The sequence below is a fragment of the Pelodiscus sinensis genome, chromosome 2 (genome assembly GCF_049634645.1).
Source record: "Pelodiscus sinensis isolate JC-2024 chromosome 2, ASM4963464v1, whole genome shotgun sequence".
Classification (NCBI taxonomy): Eukaryota; Metazoa; Chordata; order Testudines; family Trionychidae; genus Pelodiscus; species Pelodiscus sinensis.
In genome coordinates this window covers 132,530,014-132,548,094 of record NC_134712.1, presented here as the reverse complement: position 1 = coordinate 132,548,094, position 18,081 = coordinate 132,530,014, and the positions used below count along the sequence as shown (strand labels likewise).

Sequence of the window (18,081 nt, the reverse complement as noted above, 5' to 3'; positions counted from 1 at the left end):
TTCCGGAACACTGTTCCGGAAAAGGGCCAGTGTAGACAGCCCAGTAGTCTTTTCCGGAAAAAAGCCCCGATCGCGAAAATGGCGATCGGGGCTCTTTTGTGGAAAAGCGCGTCTACATTGGCCAAAAGCACGGCTACATTGGCTACATTTCCGGAAAAGCAGCCTGCCAATGTAGATGCTCCTTTTCCGGAAAAACTGAAAACGGAATAGTATTCCGTTTTAAGCAGTTCCGGAAATTCATGCCAGTGTAGACACAGCCTGTATGTGTGTCTGTCATTCTCACAACCACACACTGTTCTTCACCCTCATCTCCCAACCCAACACATACATGGGGTGGGGGTGTTGTTACTTCTGTTACTGCTTGCAAAGTGGGTTATGTTTGGTTTTTTACTAGTATGTCAATTTTATAATTTTCATTTCATTTTGCTTAAATTTAATTATTTGAGTAGTGACCTCTAAAATACTTAACCTGTTGTGGCTGGAGTCATTATCCCCATGGTAACTGCTGCTCCTGGATGTAGCTAGCATGTCCCTGCAACCCCTGAGAAAGACAGAGCAGGGGGTCTCCACAGGCTGTCCTTGCCAGATGCTGCTCCTGCAGCCCCCATTGATCAGGAACAGAGAACAGTGGCCAGCAAAAACTGTGGGCTCAGTGCCTGTAGATACGGGACAGCACATGGTGCCATGGAGCCATTGCTGTACAAGCCAGCTGCTTTCAAGAGTGGTGCAGGGCCAGGGCAGGAGTAAGCCTGCCTTAACCCCATTGCTCCACCACCCAGAAGCCATCTCAGTTAAACGGTACCCAGCCAGAGCTTGCTTCCTGAACCACTGTCCCAGCCCTGAACCTCTTCCTGCATCCAACCTCCTGCCCCAGATGTGAGTTCCCCTTGAGCTTGCACCTTGAATCCCCTCCCCCCGGACTCCAATCCCCCACTCTGGGCTAAGCCCAGAGAGCCTCCCACATGCCAAACCCCTTGGTCCAAGACCAGAGCCTGCACCTCAACCCCCTACCCCAGCCTGGTGAAAGTGAGTGAGGGTGGTGACGAAGAAGGATGGAGTGAGCAGGGTGAGGCCTCAGAGAAGGAGTGACACAGGGGCAGGGTCTCAAAGAAGGGGCAAGAAGGAAGAGGGACCAGGGTATTTGGGTTTGGACCCCCTGTACTTAAATTGAAAAGCCCTACAAGAAGGGCTCCTGTACAGGAAGAGCTCAGTCTCACTCCTGCCTTGGAGCAAGAAGGACCTAGCTGTCTGCTAGTAGAGGATACCTTGGACAGAGCAGCGCTGGGGAAAGGCAGGAGAGCCAAGAAAACTCAGGTCTGAAAAGAGTCCAGCCTGAGGCTCCGTGACAAGGGTCTAGGGAGGTACTAGGACTGTAGAGAAGCAGCCAAGGCAGGAATAGGCAGCAGGTCCACTCCCCTGCCCCCTACCACCACCACCACCACCGCCACCTTGGCAATGATGAAGTGGCCACTATAGTTTACCCCAGAGGGAAGGGCTAGATGATGAAGAGCAGTGGGTAACTGAGCCAAGTGGTGACTTCGGAGTAATGAGGTTCCCCGGAAGGGAAGGACCCCAGTGTGTGGCACTGCTGCAGTGTAGTACACAGAGAAAGGGACACCATAGTCGGGAGGGACATGGGCCTGATATGACATGGTGAGGAACAAGGGAAAAGACAAGTAACAGCAGGACAGTCACCAGCTGGAAGAGGGCACCTTGGAACTGCAAGAGCTAACACCCAAGATTGGCCAGCAGGAGGCAGTGTGGCAGTGAGCAAACCTGTCACAGTGAGCATTGGCATTGTCTTGGGTGACTACTGGGAGAGGCAGAATAGCCTCATTCGAGGAAGAGGAAGATGATGCAAGTACCACTGGTGGTACTGTCTCTGGGGCCTGCTCCACCTGAGCCTCTTCTCCCAACTGTATTATAGGGAAAGTTTTTGGTACCAACATTAAACAACATTAGGCAGGTGCAATTGACTGTCTGTCTGAGGCTATGGAGGTTAACTTAGGGCCTTGCACCGGCTGAATGAAGCCCCACAGAGTTCATGGGAAAATCAGTGGTGCCACATGAACGGCAGTTGCCACTGATGGTGGACCTTGACCCACTTGTAAGCAACCTTGGTCCAATTCTGAGGCCCAAGACTGGGGGTCAAACTCCAGTGACTGGGAGTGTGCAGAGCCCAACCAGGAATCTCACCCCCAGCTGTATTCACACCCTCGCTCCTATAGGTGATTGATGATCCAATGCACCATGATCCCAATGGTGTCATATTGGGAATCACTAGGCTTCTTATACCAGTTGCAGTCCTTGAACCTTGGGGAGAGGGGCATACCTCATCCCCAGGTTACGTCCAATCATAGAAGCTAAAATTATAACTAATCAATAACTAAGGGGATTGTAACTAGAGAATAACTATCTACAACACAATTCACAGGCAGCAACTGAGATTGCGATGCCGAATCAGGTAGCGTTCCATGCACTGCCACTGGTGGTAAGAAGAAACTGTAGGTGGAGGGGGCCCACAGTGCCTCTTATAACGTGCCATATGGACACCACTTCAGGGATTGCCAGAACCAAGCCCCTACGGATACTGCTAAAGGGAAAAAAATCCAGCATCGATGTATATGGCGAGCACACATGCCTAACTTGTAATGGACATGAGCAAGCACTCAAAGAAGAATTCTGCATTTCTCTATACAAAGTGTCACATAATCCCTCATCCATTCCAGCCATGTTCCATAGAGCAGGCATCAGCCTGGTACGTATTAGTGCAGGCTCTAACCTAGCTCAGCAATGGGCAACCACCAAGTATGAGAGGGCCTCAGGAGTTACCCTCCACCTCAGCGGGCCACAGCAGTCCGTGACCCATTGGGGTTCCACCTGCAGCCCCACAGCCCCTTTACCTGCCCTCCTCCCGTATGTGCCTCTCATGCATTCACTCCCCCCCCCCCGCACTTTTAGAGGGCCATGTATTGCCTGATTTACGCTCCATCCCAACTCCTCCACCTCCCTCCCAGAGCTGGAATGCTGCGAATCATACCTGTTTCTCTGTGAGAATGACTCTCCCTAGGAGCTGATCTTCTAGACCTTTCACAGTCACAGTAAAGTCAATAATGGAGGTGCGAGCACTAATTTCAGGGGTATATGCTGGATTTGGGAGTTTGGTGGTGAGGTAAAGTCTGAAGCCATTCATGACATCTACTTCCTTATCACCAACTTTTACCTTATTGGAAAACACAATGAGATGTTAATGAAACAGACAGATGAGCTGAAAAGCACTGATAGGAATGGTCACAATCTTACTATATATTTCAGAACTTGTGAATTTAATTGTTCCGTTATTGCATTTTTGAAAGATCTAACTAAAAAGCCAATTCTATATTTAGAAAATATGCAAAGATAATATCCAGGCAGTGACTAAAACTACTCATTCATGAACTTGTATGATTCCATAATTTCTGGGGCGTGATGCATGCAATAATTAATTTACAATACACCAAAAAGGGATTTTAAAGATTGCTTTATTTTAATACTTATAATTCCACTTAAGAATAAAAGAGAAAAAAATGCAGGTTTTAAATATCTTGGCTATCCACAAATCCAAACATGAGGCTATCATAGCTCTATAGAATGGGTATTATTTTAATATTTGAATGGACTCTTCTATATTTATTTTTTCTTCTTTTACCTTATAGGAAGAACCAGTTTTGATGAAGTTTTTCTCCAAAACATGATCCAATGCTGGATCAAGCTCTTCCCCAACATCTTCAATGAGCATTGGCCTTCCCAGAGAAAGACTGTCTTCTAAGTGGTTTCTGAAATACTTGTGATTCAGAGAAGTGATCTAGAAATACAACAACATAGCCAATATAATATGCTGCACTTCATTATGACAGCACTGGTAAAAACAAAATATTTTTATTATGTTGTTATGGCGATGTCATTGAAAGAGACAAAAGCTAAAGATCAAGGGTAAGAAGAAAGATGTGATTTCACAAGTGCTCAGCATTAGTTGAAATACTCTCACTCTCCAAGAAGAAGTGAATGGGAATTTTCCATTGAAAACTGCCGATAAATTGACTCTATGAAACAGGGTCAAATATGACACATTTTCCAATCTAAAAACAGTTGAGAAATTATTTATAGTACAAAACCCTGGCATTTTTTAAAACAAAAATTAATCAATCTTTTTAGCTTGAATGGCTTTTCATTTAGAAATGTAAGCTAATTAGACTAAAAAGAAAACAGGTCAAAATCAAAATTGACCAAATTTTTCAGGACAAAAACCTTTCCAAACACCTGAAATGAAAATAAAAAAATCTGGGTTTTGATTTGTGAAAATTCAATTTTGATTTTTCATTACAATTCATGAAAATATTTGTGGGCAGAAAAACCATTTCCCACTCAATGCTAGTCATTTGTAAAACTTCTATTAACTTCAGTGGAAGCAAAATTAGGCCAACACTAAGCATTATTGAGTGTCTTGTCCCCCCCCCACCCTGCAATTGATAATCAAAAGTTCATGCGCTTGACTCAACACGATGGTACTTCAGTTTTGCATTGGTTTTATTCCCCTAGAATAAAAACTGAATATAGCATTCATTAACTCAGTCTTAAATTTAATATTTTCCTATATAAAATGATTTACATAGTACAAATCCTATAACATTAATTTTACTTTTTAAGCTTAAAACTCAGCTGCTTTTTTCTTTTCAAATAAACAAAACCAACAATAAAGTATATCATCACAATGTAGCTTGTTTGCTTTTGCCTAATTCAAATTGAGTAATATTTTATTAATACCGCTATTTATATAATTGTTATCAATGCAGAAGAGATACAGAACTTTCAGGTACCAGTTACAGAAAAATACAAGGCTCCTGCTTGGGAGGTGTTACTTCTAAATATCTACAAATATCTGCCATTAACCACTTGCAACTTCCCCTTAAAACTCCTTTGCCACAATGTCTACTTGCCCACTAGTATGCAAAGACCACTGTCAACATGCTGATCCATATTGTCTCTCTGTTTTTTTGTACTCTGTCTGTATTCATCTGGGATGTGTCTACACTGGGCCACTTATTCTGGAAAAGCGGCTGTAACTTGCCAGCTGTCTACACTGGCCGCTTGCTTTTCCGGAAAAGCAATGACAATCTACTGTAAAATTGTCAGTGTTTTTCCGGAAAAACTATGCTGCTCCCGTTCGGGCAAAAGTCCTTTTCCAGAAAAACTATACTGGAAAAGGGCCAGTGTAGACAGCACAGTAGTCTTTTCCACAAAAAAGCCCTGATCGCGAAAATGACTATCGGGGCTTTTTTCCGGAAAAGCGCGTCTACATTGGCCATGGACGCTTTTCCGGAAAAAGTGCTTTTCCGGAAAAGCATCCTACCAATGTAGACGTGCTTTTTCCGGAAATACTTATAACAGAAAACTGTTCCGTTTTAAGCATTTCCGGAAAAGAGTGCCAGTGTAGACATAGCCCTGTTGTCTCTTCTTGTCTCAGATTTAAGTCATAAACTCTTTGCAGCAAGGAACATCTTTTTCGTCTATGTTTGTACAGCACCTAGCACAATGTGGTTCTGATCCATGACTAGGGCTCTTAAGTGGTACACTAATAAATGATAACAAAAAATAATAATAATAGCTTTTTCTAACTGAACAGAAAGCTATGGAATATCATGATGCTGTGCCTGAATAATTTAATCTGCAATTTTGGTCTCCCATGTTTAAGAAAGACCAAAGGTTGTTTAATGTAACCAAAAGAAGGCTGAGGAGAGATAGGATTGCTCTCTATTAATAATCAGAGGGATAAATGCCAGCGAGCAAGAGAAGTTATTTAAGTTAAGCACTAATGCTGACATAAGAACAAATGGACATTAACTGGCCATCAACAAGTTTACGTTTGAAATTAGATGAAGGTTTCTAATTATCAGAGGAGTGACATTCTGAAAGAGGTTTCCAAGGGGAGCAAATGAGGGGCAAAAAATGTAACTGACTTCAAAACTGAGCTTGATAAGATTAGAGAGTTTAATAAGTTTAGTGTGATGAGATTCCCTACTATGGTATGTAGCCAATCTACAACTGCTAGTAGCAAATTTCTCCAAGAGTGTTAGCCGGTGGCTGGGGTAATGAGTGGTCTATGAGCCCTATCACACCTGAGTCTTTGACTACTAGGACAGAGTCCGTTCGCAGCGGGCAGCCAGGGAGGCTGACGGGCGCCCCAAGAGTCTGCTCTGTGGAGGCGGCATGACTCAACGCTCATCTCTTACTGCGTTTACCCCGACCGGCTACGGTTCTTTTTTTATTGTGTTTGGTTCTGTTACAGCAACAGGAGAAGTCAGGTTAAAGCTTAAACAGTTACTATTTTATTGTTACAAGGCAAGCTTCGCTGTCAAATGTTACTGCTGAGTTACAGATGACACAGCCACTACAAAGACAAAGACAGAAAATACAATAACAGTCACTTAAAGGTACCATGGAACCCTTTTGGTTCCCTGAGCTCTTATTGAATGCGCACAAACAGACACCTAGCAGGTATATTCTCACCCCTGCGATCCTTACTCCGGCGAAGCCAGCGTTTCTCTCAATCCCAATGGGAAGCAGTCGATACAAAATGATGGCATTCCTAAAGTCTCGAGGGTCCGAGACCACCTGACCAGCAGGTATATGGGTGGATCTCCAATTAGAGTGGGGCACAGGGCCCCACTTTATACCCCTGTGGTCACGTAGACGCTTCTCTTGTCATTAAAATGCCAATTAAGTTGGAACGTCTTTGTGACGCCCATTCCCACAGGGGGTCCAAAGCTTAATTTGCACTTGTGAGGTGGAGGTAACTAAATCATTAGGACTGGACATTCTTCTTCTGATGGGGCAGCAGATTCCTCTTCTGGGACGGTGTGTAGACATATCAATACTGGTACCAGCCAAGGGCAGCTCGAGGCCCCGATCGCCTGCTGTCCCAATTGCCGCTGTTATCTGGTTCCTGTCTAGCATCCAGGGCCATTGCTTTTCCAGCACCTCTGGAGGCCCTGGAGCCTTTGAAGACAGAGTTTCATTTTCAAGGATTCTCTCTCCCAAGGATGTCAGAGGGAGGGAAGAGAGAGAGGGGGAGGGGGTTTCTGTCTGGCTACAAAGGGCCAGTGATGGCATGAACATTACATGGGAAGGGCTCTGAGATACTACAGATAATTCCTTCTATGTGTCTGGCGGGTGGGTCTTGCTCACATTCTCAGGGTCTAGCTGATCACTATATTTGAGATTGGGCAGAAACTTTCCCCAAAGTCAGATTGCTAGACATTCCAGGGTTGGGGGGGATGTTTGTTTGTTTGTTTGTTTGTTTGTTTGTTTGGTGCTTTTTTGCCTTCCTCTGCAGCATGGGGTAGGGTCAGTCACAGATTTAAATTAGTGTAAATAGTAGATACTCTGTAACCTTTAGTCTTTAAACCAGCTAGATTAGATGATCATGATGGTGTCTTCTGGCCTATCAGTCTATAAAAAGACATGTGCATTTTCATTTTCCTAGGGTTTATGGCATGTAACAAGTTCATTGTGGTCTTTATTAGGCCTTTCATCTACACACTAACAGGAAAATTCTTCACTGGATTATATTTCTAAAATGTCCATTGGAGTGAACATGTTTGCCTGGTTACAAGGTAACAAAGGAGACAATTTGCTCTAGTGGTAAATGCTTAATCTACCTCAAGTGCACACTGACTGCAGGCAATACACACCTTACGTAGTGCAGTGTTAGCTATAATCTGGACCCTGACAATGAGCCAAGCATTTTGACAGCTACAACAGAGCTACTATAGGGTATGAAATTATTTGCATTCATATTACCTGAAGTTCATTCTTGGTTTCCTTATTTTTAATCCACATTTTGCCCTGAGTCTGTGGATCGATTAACAAAGGATAACGAGCTGCTTTTGTAGCAATAATTCCATTCTGAATTGATAGGTCATCATTTGGCAATCCTTGGAGGTTCCACTCACTGATGGTTGGAGCATCAATCAACATCTCTGTGAGATTTAGCTTATTGCCAAAGGGAATCTTCCGGGTTTTCATTTCCTTTTGCCAGTCATTTAACAACAGATTGCGGAACTCTTGGTTAAAAGGACCAGAATAGGACAGAAAAGCTGTAGCCAGCAATACATCTCCTAAAAAAAAAGCATGAGATAGTGAATCCCTGTGGCAGCTCTGTTAGGATAATACATATGCTCGCAGGAAACAAGCGAGATAGGCAAAGCTTCTATTGCAGAACTTAAAAATGCACATATGCTATATTTGCTTGACTATGTTATGTGCAAAATACTAATTTTTTTCCTACAAGTTTTAATCTCATGGGATCATTTAAAACACTTAGTTTTTCCAAGATGTTCTGAAAATTCCCAGAGTTTCACACCAGGAAGAATCTCTTATTTTTGTTTGCTTCCCCCTAGTTTTTAATCTTTAGCCGGAGGTAGGGGAAAGGTCTCGTGCTGATGATCTCCATCAGCTTTAGGGATTTTCCCCTCTCCCTGCTCTGCAGTGAAAAGCAGGAGTGCAGAGGAAATAGCCATCTGAGGCAGAAAGAAGCAACAGTACAGTGTCTATTGTTGGCAGGAACTACAAGAGCAGAGTTTTCCCCCAGTCACATTGTTGCTCAGTGCAGAGAGCCCATCCTACCTTGAGAAAACAGGGGATGTGATGCAGAAAATACTGTATCCCCAGGAACATCTATGCTGCACACTCACTCTGGGCAGTGTACACAATGCACAAATTATATGCCCCTCACAAGTAAAAATAATAGCACAGATTAGCAATGACATGCCAATATATATACCATGTATACACACACACACACACACACCATGGCTTCTCTGCATACCCAAGCAGAGACACCCTCATCTTGCTGCTATTGTTAGCATTATTGATCTCTTCCCCACCTCTATTCTTGCTGCTGGAGCATTTCCCCAATGTAGACTGCAGTGCAAAGTGGGGAGCTGCTGGGCATTTCTCCGCTGCCATCCCCTGCCAGAGCCTTACACCAATGCAGATAGCTACATATCACAGTAGGGATGCAGCTGGCTTTTCACTTTGGCATGTAACTACCCATACCCCATGTGCCAGAGGTGTAACAGTGTAGACCTACTTCTTGTGTCCACTTCACTAAATGGGAGAGAAAGCAAGGAATATTCTTGTTTTCAAATATTCCAGAAACCCATGACTTGATTCAACAAAGGAACATATTCAACTTTATCCATTATTTTTCTAATTCTACAGCAATTATCAGGATGGCATGCTAGTGTACTCATTAGCATCTGTGATATCTCTTGGACAGGGTCTGAACTGTTCAACCCACAAGTTTCATACAGCTAGAAGAGAAATTGTTTTTTTCAGCTCAAGAAGCAGGGGCTTGGGTTTTTGGAGCATAAGGACTTGAGCTCATTCCCATTAATTTCCCAATGGTCTTGGCACACATCATAGCCACTGTTACATTCTACAGGGCTATGGGTGTTACATGGTAAGAGAAGAAAAATTAACATATGTGAAAATGGTACTTGAACAGTGGTTATGTCCTTGCATTGTGTGTCTGATAGACAAATCCAGCTCAAATGCCCAACAATAATAATAAAATAGTTAACTTATATAGTCATGTCCGTTAAAAGTTTTCTGTTAAAAGTATTTGCAGAAAAGAGCGTCTAGATTGGCATGGACACTTTTCCGCAAAAGCACTTTTTGCGGAAAAGCATCCGTGCCAATCTAGACGCGCTTTTGCGCAAAAAAGCCCCGATCGCCATTTGTGCGATCGGGGCTTTTTTGCGCAAAACAAATCTGAGCTGTCTACATTGACCCTTTTGCGCAAAAGCTTTGCACAAAAGGACTTTTGCACAAATGGGACAGCATAGTATTTCTGCAAGAAGCACTGATTTCTTACATGAGAGCGTCAGTGTTCTTGCGGAAATTCAAGCGGCCAGTGTAGACAGCTGGCAAGTTTTTCCGCAAAAGCAGCTGCCATCTAGACACAGCCCTAGAGTGGAGCGCCCATAGGGAGACTATTCAAGGAAGAACCAGGATTTCACTAGCAGGATCTGGAAAACTGTAAATATAATTATAAGTCAAAATATGTATTGGAAAATTGTCCAAAAGTTATTCGACCCTCGAAGAATAAGTGTGAGGAGGATACACTGTATTATTAATACAGAACAATTAATCTGTATTTCAAGCACAAATCTTAACATCTTCAGTTATGCAAATTATGCTGCTTCTGTACTAGTCACCATTAACATATCATCTTCTACTGGCTGCACTCCCTAATATTACTATACAAGCATGGAAGTATCATGAGTTACCACTAGTTTTATATGCTGTAGAAGCTATTTTGTACCATACCATGTGCACCTTGCTTTTATGTAGTGTTTCTCACCCAAAGATGGGGAAAAAAGGTTCCTTAGAAAGAGAATTGGTCTTTAAACTCATTTTAGAACTAAAGACACTGAGGAAAGATTGAATAACATGTCCAAAGAAGAGATTTGCAGGAAAGGAATAGAACTCAAGTGACCTTAATTGCACTCCAGTATATAGTCACAGAGTGAGTTCACAGTAAGCCTGAATAATGAAAAACTATTCTTACCCACAAGTCTCTTGGTTTGTGCAGCAAACTCTTTACTCTGTTCAGTCCATCTCTCTTTTTCACCTGCTAGGCCACTTATAAGACTGGAGGCTGTTTGCATCTTGTGTCTGCAGCGTTCTGCATCCTCAAGCAGGGTCTACAGAACACACACACAAAACTGATTGGAAGTGGAAGGAAAAACTTAATCTTAAATAAAATGTTAATGGTATAAGCATGACTTACAAATAATACTTTAACATTTACTGCATTACCATACACCAAATATCATGGTGCACAGCATATAGTATGAAGCATAATGCAGGACTATGTAGCACTTTAAAGACTAACAAGATGGTTTATTAGATGATGAGCTTTCGTGGGCCAGACCCACTTCCTCAGATCAAATAGTGGAAGAAAATAGTCACAACCATATATACCAAAGGATACAATTAAAAAAAATGAACACATATGAAAAGGACAAATCACATTTCAGAACAGAAGGGGGATGCGGGAAGGAAGGAAGGTAAGTGTCTGTGAGTTAATGATATTAGAGGTGGGGAAAGTTAGATGTCTGTGAGCTAATGGTATTAGAGGTGATAACTGGGGAAGCTATCTTGGTAATGGGTAAGGTAGTTGGGATCTTTGTTCAAGCCCCCCAGAGAGTGTCGAATTTTAACGTGAATGACAGTTCAGAGGATTCCCTTTCAAGTGCAGATGTAAAAGGTCTTTGTAGCAGAATGCAGGTGGTTAAGTTGTTGAGACAGTGTCCTTTCTGGTTAAAATGTCAAGAAATAGGCATACCTGGGTGGTCGACAAATGCCTTTGATGTCGACCCCCGCGCATCCAGACTACCGCGCTGAGCCGACAAACAGCTGATCAGCTGTTTGTCGGCTCAGCGCGGCAGCCATGTAAATTTAAATGAAACGGTGATTATTTAAATCGCCGCTTCATTTTCCTATGCCTGGTAGCCTAATCTACATGCCTCTGGCGACAGAGGCATGTAGTCTAGACGTACCCAAAGAGATGGCACCTAAAAGGGGAAGACCCCATTCCTCTGTGCAATGTAGGGAGCTGCTAGAAATAAGGGAACCCCCTGTATTTTATTGTGTGTGGTATGGGTGGGAACAAAGGGGACCCAGCCACTGCCCCAGAGACAGTGGACCCAAAATTCACGTCTGAATGAATGTATCACGCAGATCTGACCACCCTAAGAAGATTAACAAATTTACTTCCTCCTCTCCTGTATTATGTGCTTGCCCTCAAGGACCAAAACTTAATACCCTTTGAGCCCCCTGATTAGGAAAACTCTGGTTGTGCCCCTTTGTGGGATGCTTTTAATTTGATTCCGTTTTTTTCTCTATATGCATGCATGTCAAGTGCTGGTGAAAGGTGCATTACATCTGCTGGCTCGGGAGCTTCAATTCCAGAATTTCAAATGGCTGTGCATAGAACCATTCACATAGCAAATGCAATGTTCAGTGCATGAAGCTTTGTGCTGCACACACATTGGGTTTCAATGGAACAGAAAATTTATGAAAAGCAAAAAGAGGAGGCTTCGAATAAATTGAATGTTTGCTTCCTAAACATTCTCTTCCAAAGAACAATACATGAGTTTGAGGAGAAGCCCTATGTTTTGTAGCTGCATAAATAGTATCAAGGACTAAAAGAATCAAAGAATATCTCAATGTAAAGAATACTGCACCTGTTTTTCCCTCATGGCTTTTTCATACTCTGCTTGTACAAAATCTAATTCAGCTTGCTTGTCATCCAACTCTGCTTGGGCTTTTTGCAGATCCAGCATGGCAGTGGCAAGGCGGTTCTCCTGGACTGCCAAATTAGCCTACGAAGTATAGATATGCAAAGCAAATTCATACATCGAATATTTCAAAGAAGCACATCGCAATTAGATCTTCACAGAATTATATTTAAAATCTAAACTGAGCTGTCTGATTGAGATATCACTCAGAATCCTTTCAATTAAATTGTGTGACAGACTGAATTCTGCTGCAATTATGTGGTAAAAAACTTCACAGGTGGGGATAAAGTGCTTCATTCAGATGACTCTCAAAATTTTCTCAGACATGTGTACAAGGAAAATGCTTTTGAATTCAAATATAAACATCATAGATCTATGGCTATTCCACACTCAGTTCATGTTCTTCTCATTCCTTCTTACTCAGTATCATTGTACTCTTTGAAAGGCCTCAAAATACAAAGGAGATAATGAACCCTCTATTCTAATAGACAGTACTAGCAAGTCAATGCTAAAGGTCATGTATTTCCCTAAGTTATGGTACAAGTCCCATGCTTATTTTAAGAATTTTATGAATGTAGACAAAGGCTTATAGGTAGGCCAGGTAGTTGTCTTATGCTTTCCCCTGCCTAGTCAGCAGAAACCAACTGAAAAAAAACCGCTCCCATGCATGGAGTAGCTAGGGATTCCTTTGATATAAAAGGTTATGAAGCTAGCAGAGACAGCTCAACACCATTCACTCCTGGGTCCCCTCAGTGTAGGAAAAGCACTCGCAGAAGGCAGCAATGTTTTGCAATCCTCGGGTGTGTCTAAACTACAGGGTTTTGTCGACAAAAGCTCACTTTCGTCGACAAAACTATACCTCCGTCTACACTTCCGCCACGTTCTATCAAAAAAGCAGCTTGCTTTGACGACAGTACTGGTTGTATTCTAGACTCTCTTTTTTGACAGAGGCTTTGTCGACAGTATCTGTCGACAAAGGCTCTGTCGAAAAAGGCGTGCTGTCTAGACGGACCCCTACAGTGTAACAATATGGTTTTTCTGCAGCCATATTGGTAGGCCTAAAGCCTTCCTCTGTAGCTAGATTGAAGAGCAGTAGCTACTAGCTGTAAAGCCTGGATTCACATACTCACACTCATCTAAATTGCATTAATATAGTTTCACACCAGGCTGTTAAGAAGGAGATCCTGTCCTAATGGTACCCATTGTCACCAGATAAAGAAATAGATATCAAGATGGGTAGAGAAAACTAAGCTTAACAGCATTTCGTCTGGCGAGAAACTGTTTATCAATAGTTGAGGTTGTGGAATCCGCATTCTGTGATTATGGTCTTCACTTTCCTATTGTTTATGTGATATCTGTCTGGTTTGTAACTGTTTCTGTCTGCTGTATAATTAATTTGATTAGGTGTAAATCTACTAAGGTGGTGGGGATATGATTGGTTAGGTAATTCTGTTACAGAACATTATGGGTATGTCTACACTACAAAGTTAAATCGAACTAACAGACGTTAGTTCGAATTAACTTTCATAGGCGCTACACAGGCAAACCGCTAGTTCGAACTTAATTCGAACTAGCGGAGTGCTTAATTCGAACTAGGTAAACCTCATTCTATGACGACTAACACCTAGTTCGAATTAAGTAGTTCAAATTAAGGGCTGTGTAGCCACTTAATTCGAACTAGTGGGAGGCTAGCCCTCCCCAGCTTTCCCTGGTGGCCACTCTGGGCACCACCAGGGAAACTCTTCTGCCCCCCTCCCGGCCCCGGAGCCCTTAAAGGGGCACGGGCTGGCTACGGTGCCCATGCCAGGTGCAAGCCTGCCAGCAACCAGCCAGCAGACCCTGCACCTGGCACGGCACGAACCAGCCACCCGCTGCTACCCAACCCTCCGCCTCTTCCCGGGACCAGGCTGGTGGCTCCCAGGAGCCTGCCCAGGTCCGTAAGAGGCGTGGCACCCACCTGGTCTAGTGCACTAGGCACTGGAAAGTGGCCGTCTAGGGCAGGATAGCTGCCAGCCTGGCTACCCAGGAGCAGGTTTGCATGAAAATCAAGGTGGTCCAGTGAGACCCCCCGACCCTGAGCCCTGAGCTTAGAATGGCCGTACTGGGTCAGACCAAAGGTCCTTCTAGCCCAGTAGCCTGTCTGCCGACAGCGGCCAGCACTAGGGACCCTAGAGGGGATGGACCGAAAACAATGACCAAGCCATTTGTCTCGTGCCATCCATCTCCAGCCTTCCACAAACAAAGGCCAGGGACACCATTTATACCCCCTGGCTAATACCACTCCATGGACCCAACCTCCATGACTTTATCTAACTTCTCTTTAAACTCTGTTATAGTTCTAGCCTTCACAGACTCCTGCAGCAAGGAGTTCCACAGATTGACTATTTGCTTTGTGAAGAATAACTCTCTGTTGTTAGTTTGAAGCCTGCTACCCATTCATTTAATTTGGTGTCCTCTAGTCCTTCTATTATGGGAACTAATTAAGAACTTTTCTTTATGCACCCTCTCCACATCACTGATGCTTTTATAGACCTCTATCATATCCGCCCTCAGTCTCCTCTTTTCTAAGCTGAAAAGTCCCAGTCTCTTTAGCCTCTCTTCATATGGGACCTGTTCCAAACCCCTGATCATTTTAGTTGCCCTCTCCTCTCCCACCCTCTCTCTTCCACTCTCCCATCTCCTTTTCCCAGTCTCCACGAGTTTTGTTCAATAAAGAGAATTTCTATTTTTGAACACACGTGTCCTTTATTTTGTACATCAGGAAGGGGGGCTAGGTATGGGTAAGTGGAAGGAGGTAAGGGACGAATGGGGTACGAGCTCCCGATGAGGAGGACTGGGGTGGCTCTGCGGGCTCCTCGGGATGGAAGTTCTCCTGCAGCCCCCCGATTGATCCCCCCAGATGGCAGCCTGCGGCAAGTGCAGCCGGGCTGATGGCCGAGTGCTGTGATGTGCCAAGTGTGGGCACTCAGGGCACTCCAAGCCAGGACTGCTTTGCAAGCGGGGAACCCCTGAGAACTGTCTGTCCGGGGTGGGGGTCGGGTTCCTTTAAGCACAGCCCTTGGCTAGCCTGAGACAGCAGCTCCACGCTCAAAGTCCTAATCTGATGCCCTGCTGGCACTGCTTCCGGCCATCCTTAACCCCGGTTCAGGGTCCACTCAATGTGGACATGCTAGTTCAAATTAGCAAAATGCTAATTCGAACTAGATTTTAGGTCAAGATACACTAGTTTGAATTAGCTTAGTTCGAATTAACTAGTTTTTAATTAGTGTAGACATACCCTCAGATGGTTAGTAAAATTATACTAAAATTGGTTAAGGTATAGCTAAGCAGGACTCAAATCTCACTATATAAACAGGGGTCCAACAAGGAGACCAGCAGAAAAAAGGAAGAAGGAAAGGAAAGAGAAAAGGAAGAAAGGAACATCAAGAAGAAAGAGGGAAGACCTGGAAGAAAAACTCACCTCCAAGACACAGCCTAAGAGCAGAGCTGCCAGAACTCCTTTGCACGACTATAATGTACAGCAGCAAGGATCCCAAGAGACTGACCTTGCCTGGCCAACAGGGAAGTCTACCTGCTTTTATCAGGATTGGTGAGCGCGACACTGTATGCTTACCATGTGTATTCTGCTTACTTGATAATGGTCAATAAATAGAGAATAAGAATATTACAGTAAAACTCCAGTTGTCCAGCATCCAGTGGTCTGGCACTCCCAATAGTCCGGCACCAACTGGAACCCGGAAGTGCTCCAGCCAGCCAGACAATTGGAGCTGCTCGGCACCGCTTCCTCAAGTCCGCTGCTGTCGCTGCTGAAACTGACCAGCTGCAGACCTGGGAAAGGGGTGTGGAGCAGAGCAGCTGGGATGCTGCCGGGTTGGTCTCGCAGCGCCACCCCTCACTCCCCTGCTTGGTGGGTGCTGCTGCTGAAACTGACCAGTGGCGGACTTGGGGAAGGGCAGGCAGAGCAGCTGGGGTGCTGCCCGGTTGGTCCTGCAGCGCCGCTCAGGTGAGGGGCGGTGCTGTGGGACCAACTCGGCAGCACCGCAGCTGCTCTGCCCCATGGCTTCCCCAAGTCCGCTGCTGCTGAAACTGACCAGTGGTGGACTTGGGGAAGCCATGGGGCAAAGCAGCTGGGGTGCTGCCGGTTTGGTCCCGCAGCGCTGCCCCTCACCAGCACCTGGTTCGCCCCACGCCGTGCTGTTCCCCCACCCCCCCCCGACCTTCCCCTTTCTCCCCCAGACCCATCACAGCCCCCCTGCCGGAGTATCTCCTGATATTCTGGCATATACGATAATCCGGCACCCCCTGGGTCCCAAAGGTGCCGGATTATCGGAAATCTGCTGTACTGTGCAAGGCTCTTTCAGTGGCAAAAGATCCTGCAGACCTGCAGGAAATTACGCCTTGAGCCCTAGGAATTGGGTAAGGGTGGATGTGTAAATTAACAGGATTGTACCTTGAGCCCTAGGAGCTGGGTAAAGGTGTGTGTCCCTAAAGTGTGGAAAAGATAGAGAAATTTGTGCAGGTAACAACAACAGTCAACTGGAATCATGGTTCTAAGGAGGCCATTCCTGCTGGCATTTGTATAGTTAGCTCACAAGCTGCTCCAGCTTACACTGGTATCCAAAGAAGTGGTACGGAAATTTTATTTTCCAAAATTCCAGTGTAATTAATTGTTGAGCCATTAACCATTTGGTTAAGTCAGGATTTATTCAGTTTTGCAGGAAGTTTTTGTTTGGATCTATAAGGCTCATTACTAGACAACTAAATACTTAAACTATGAACACAAAAATGTAGATGTTACTTTTGAAAATTTTGCTCTCAGAACGTATATCAGAATATAGAAATGGCATGGGTTAATGCCAAGAAAGCACTTCAACTCTGTAGAAACAGTAATGTGAAGTTTCATATGTATTGTGTAAGTGAATTTTAAATCTAATAGGTGTAGTTTATAAACAAAAAGGAGTACATATTTATAACTCCCTTTTCTGTAAACTAATCCTTGGATCTGTAAGTACCTGGTTCTTTCCCTCAGCTGCCTCAGCACCAGCCATAAAGGTTCTACAGGCCTTCAGTGCTATTCCTTCAGTGCTACCTGCCTAGCTCCTTCATTAGTAGCTCTACTGATGCGTAGAAATGGATGCACAAGAAGTATCAGAAACCAGTTCACTGTGCTATACCTGTTTCAGTACTTACAGGAATCAAATATGGTCAGCACAACTTTTTCTACCCAAGCAAATAGACATGGCTAACTATACACAGGAACAGATTCTGTAATATAGGGCTGTTCTACTTTATAAAAAAAGCACTTTGGGAAAAATACCTCCCAGTTCCGCAAAATATTCGTGCAGATGCTTAAAAGCTTCATTAAACCAGGATGGACTTAGACATGTGCTTATTGTCACAACTCACTGGTGATCCCTCTTATGGAATTTTAGCTTTTGTAGTGGTGAGCCCACTTAGGGTATGTCTAGGCTACAGGGTTTGTCCACAAAAGTGGACTTTTGTCGACAAAACTATACCTGCGTCTACACTACTGCCGAGTTCTGTCAACAGCGGTAAACCTCATTCTACAAGGAATAACGTCTTTTGTCGACAGAAGGTGTTATTGCATCTACACTGTCCTTTGCATCTACACTCTCATGTCGACAAAGCGGCTTGCTTTGTCGACAGAACTGGATGTAGTCTAGATGCTCTTTGTCGACAGAAGCTTTGTCAACAGTAGCTGTCGACAAAGCCT

General features: G+C 44.1%; 1 protein-coding gene across 2 annotated transcripts in view; it reads right to left on the bottom strand.

The window, feature by feature from the left end:
• The window catches only part of DNAH5 (dynein axonemal heavy chain 5), a 253,320-nt gene that overhangs the window by 51,089 nt on the left and 184,150 nt on the right, over nt 1-18,081 (bottom strand). For both annotated transcript variants that reach the window (XM_075921464.1, XM_075921465.1), the window contains 5 exons: nt 12,294-12,431; nt 10,613-10,748; nt 7,840-8,156; nt 3,689-3,844; nt 3,041-3,223 (listed from right to left, as the gene is read on the bottom strand). In XM_075921464.1, coding sequence (XP_075777579.1) covers nt 3,041-3,223; nt 3,689-3,844; nt 7,840-8,156; nt 10,613-10,748; nt 12,294-12,431 — 930 coding nt within the window. The remainder of the gene's footprint in view (nt 1-3,040; nt 3,224-3,688; nt 3,845-7,839; nt 8,157-10,612; nt 10,749-12,293; nt 12,432-18,081) is intronic.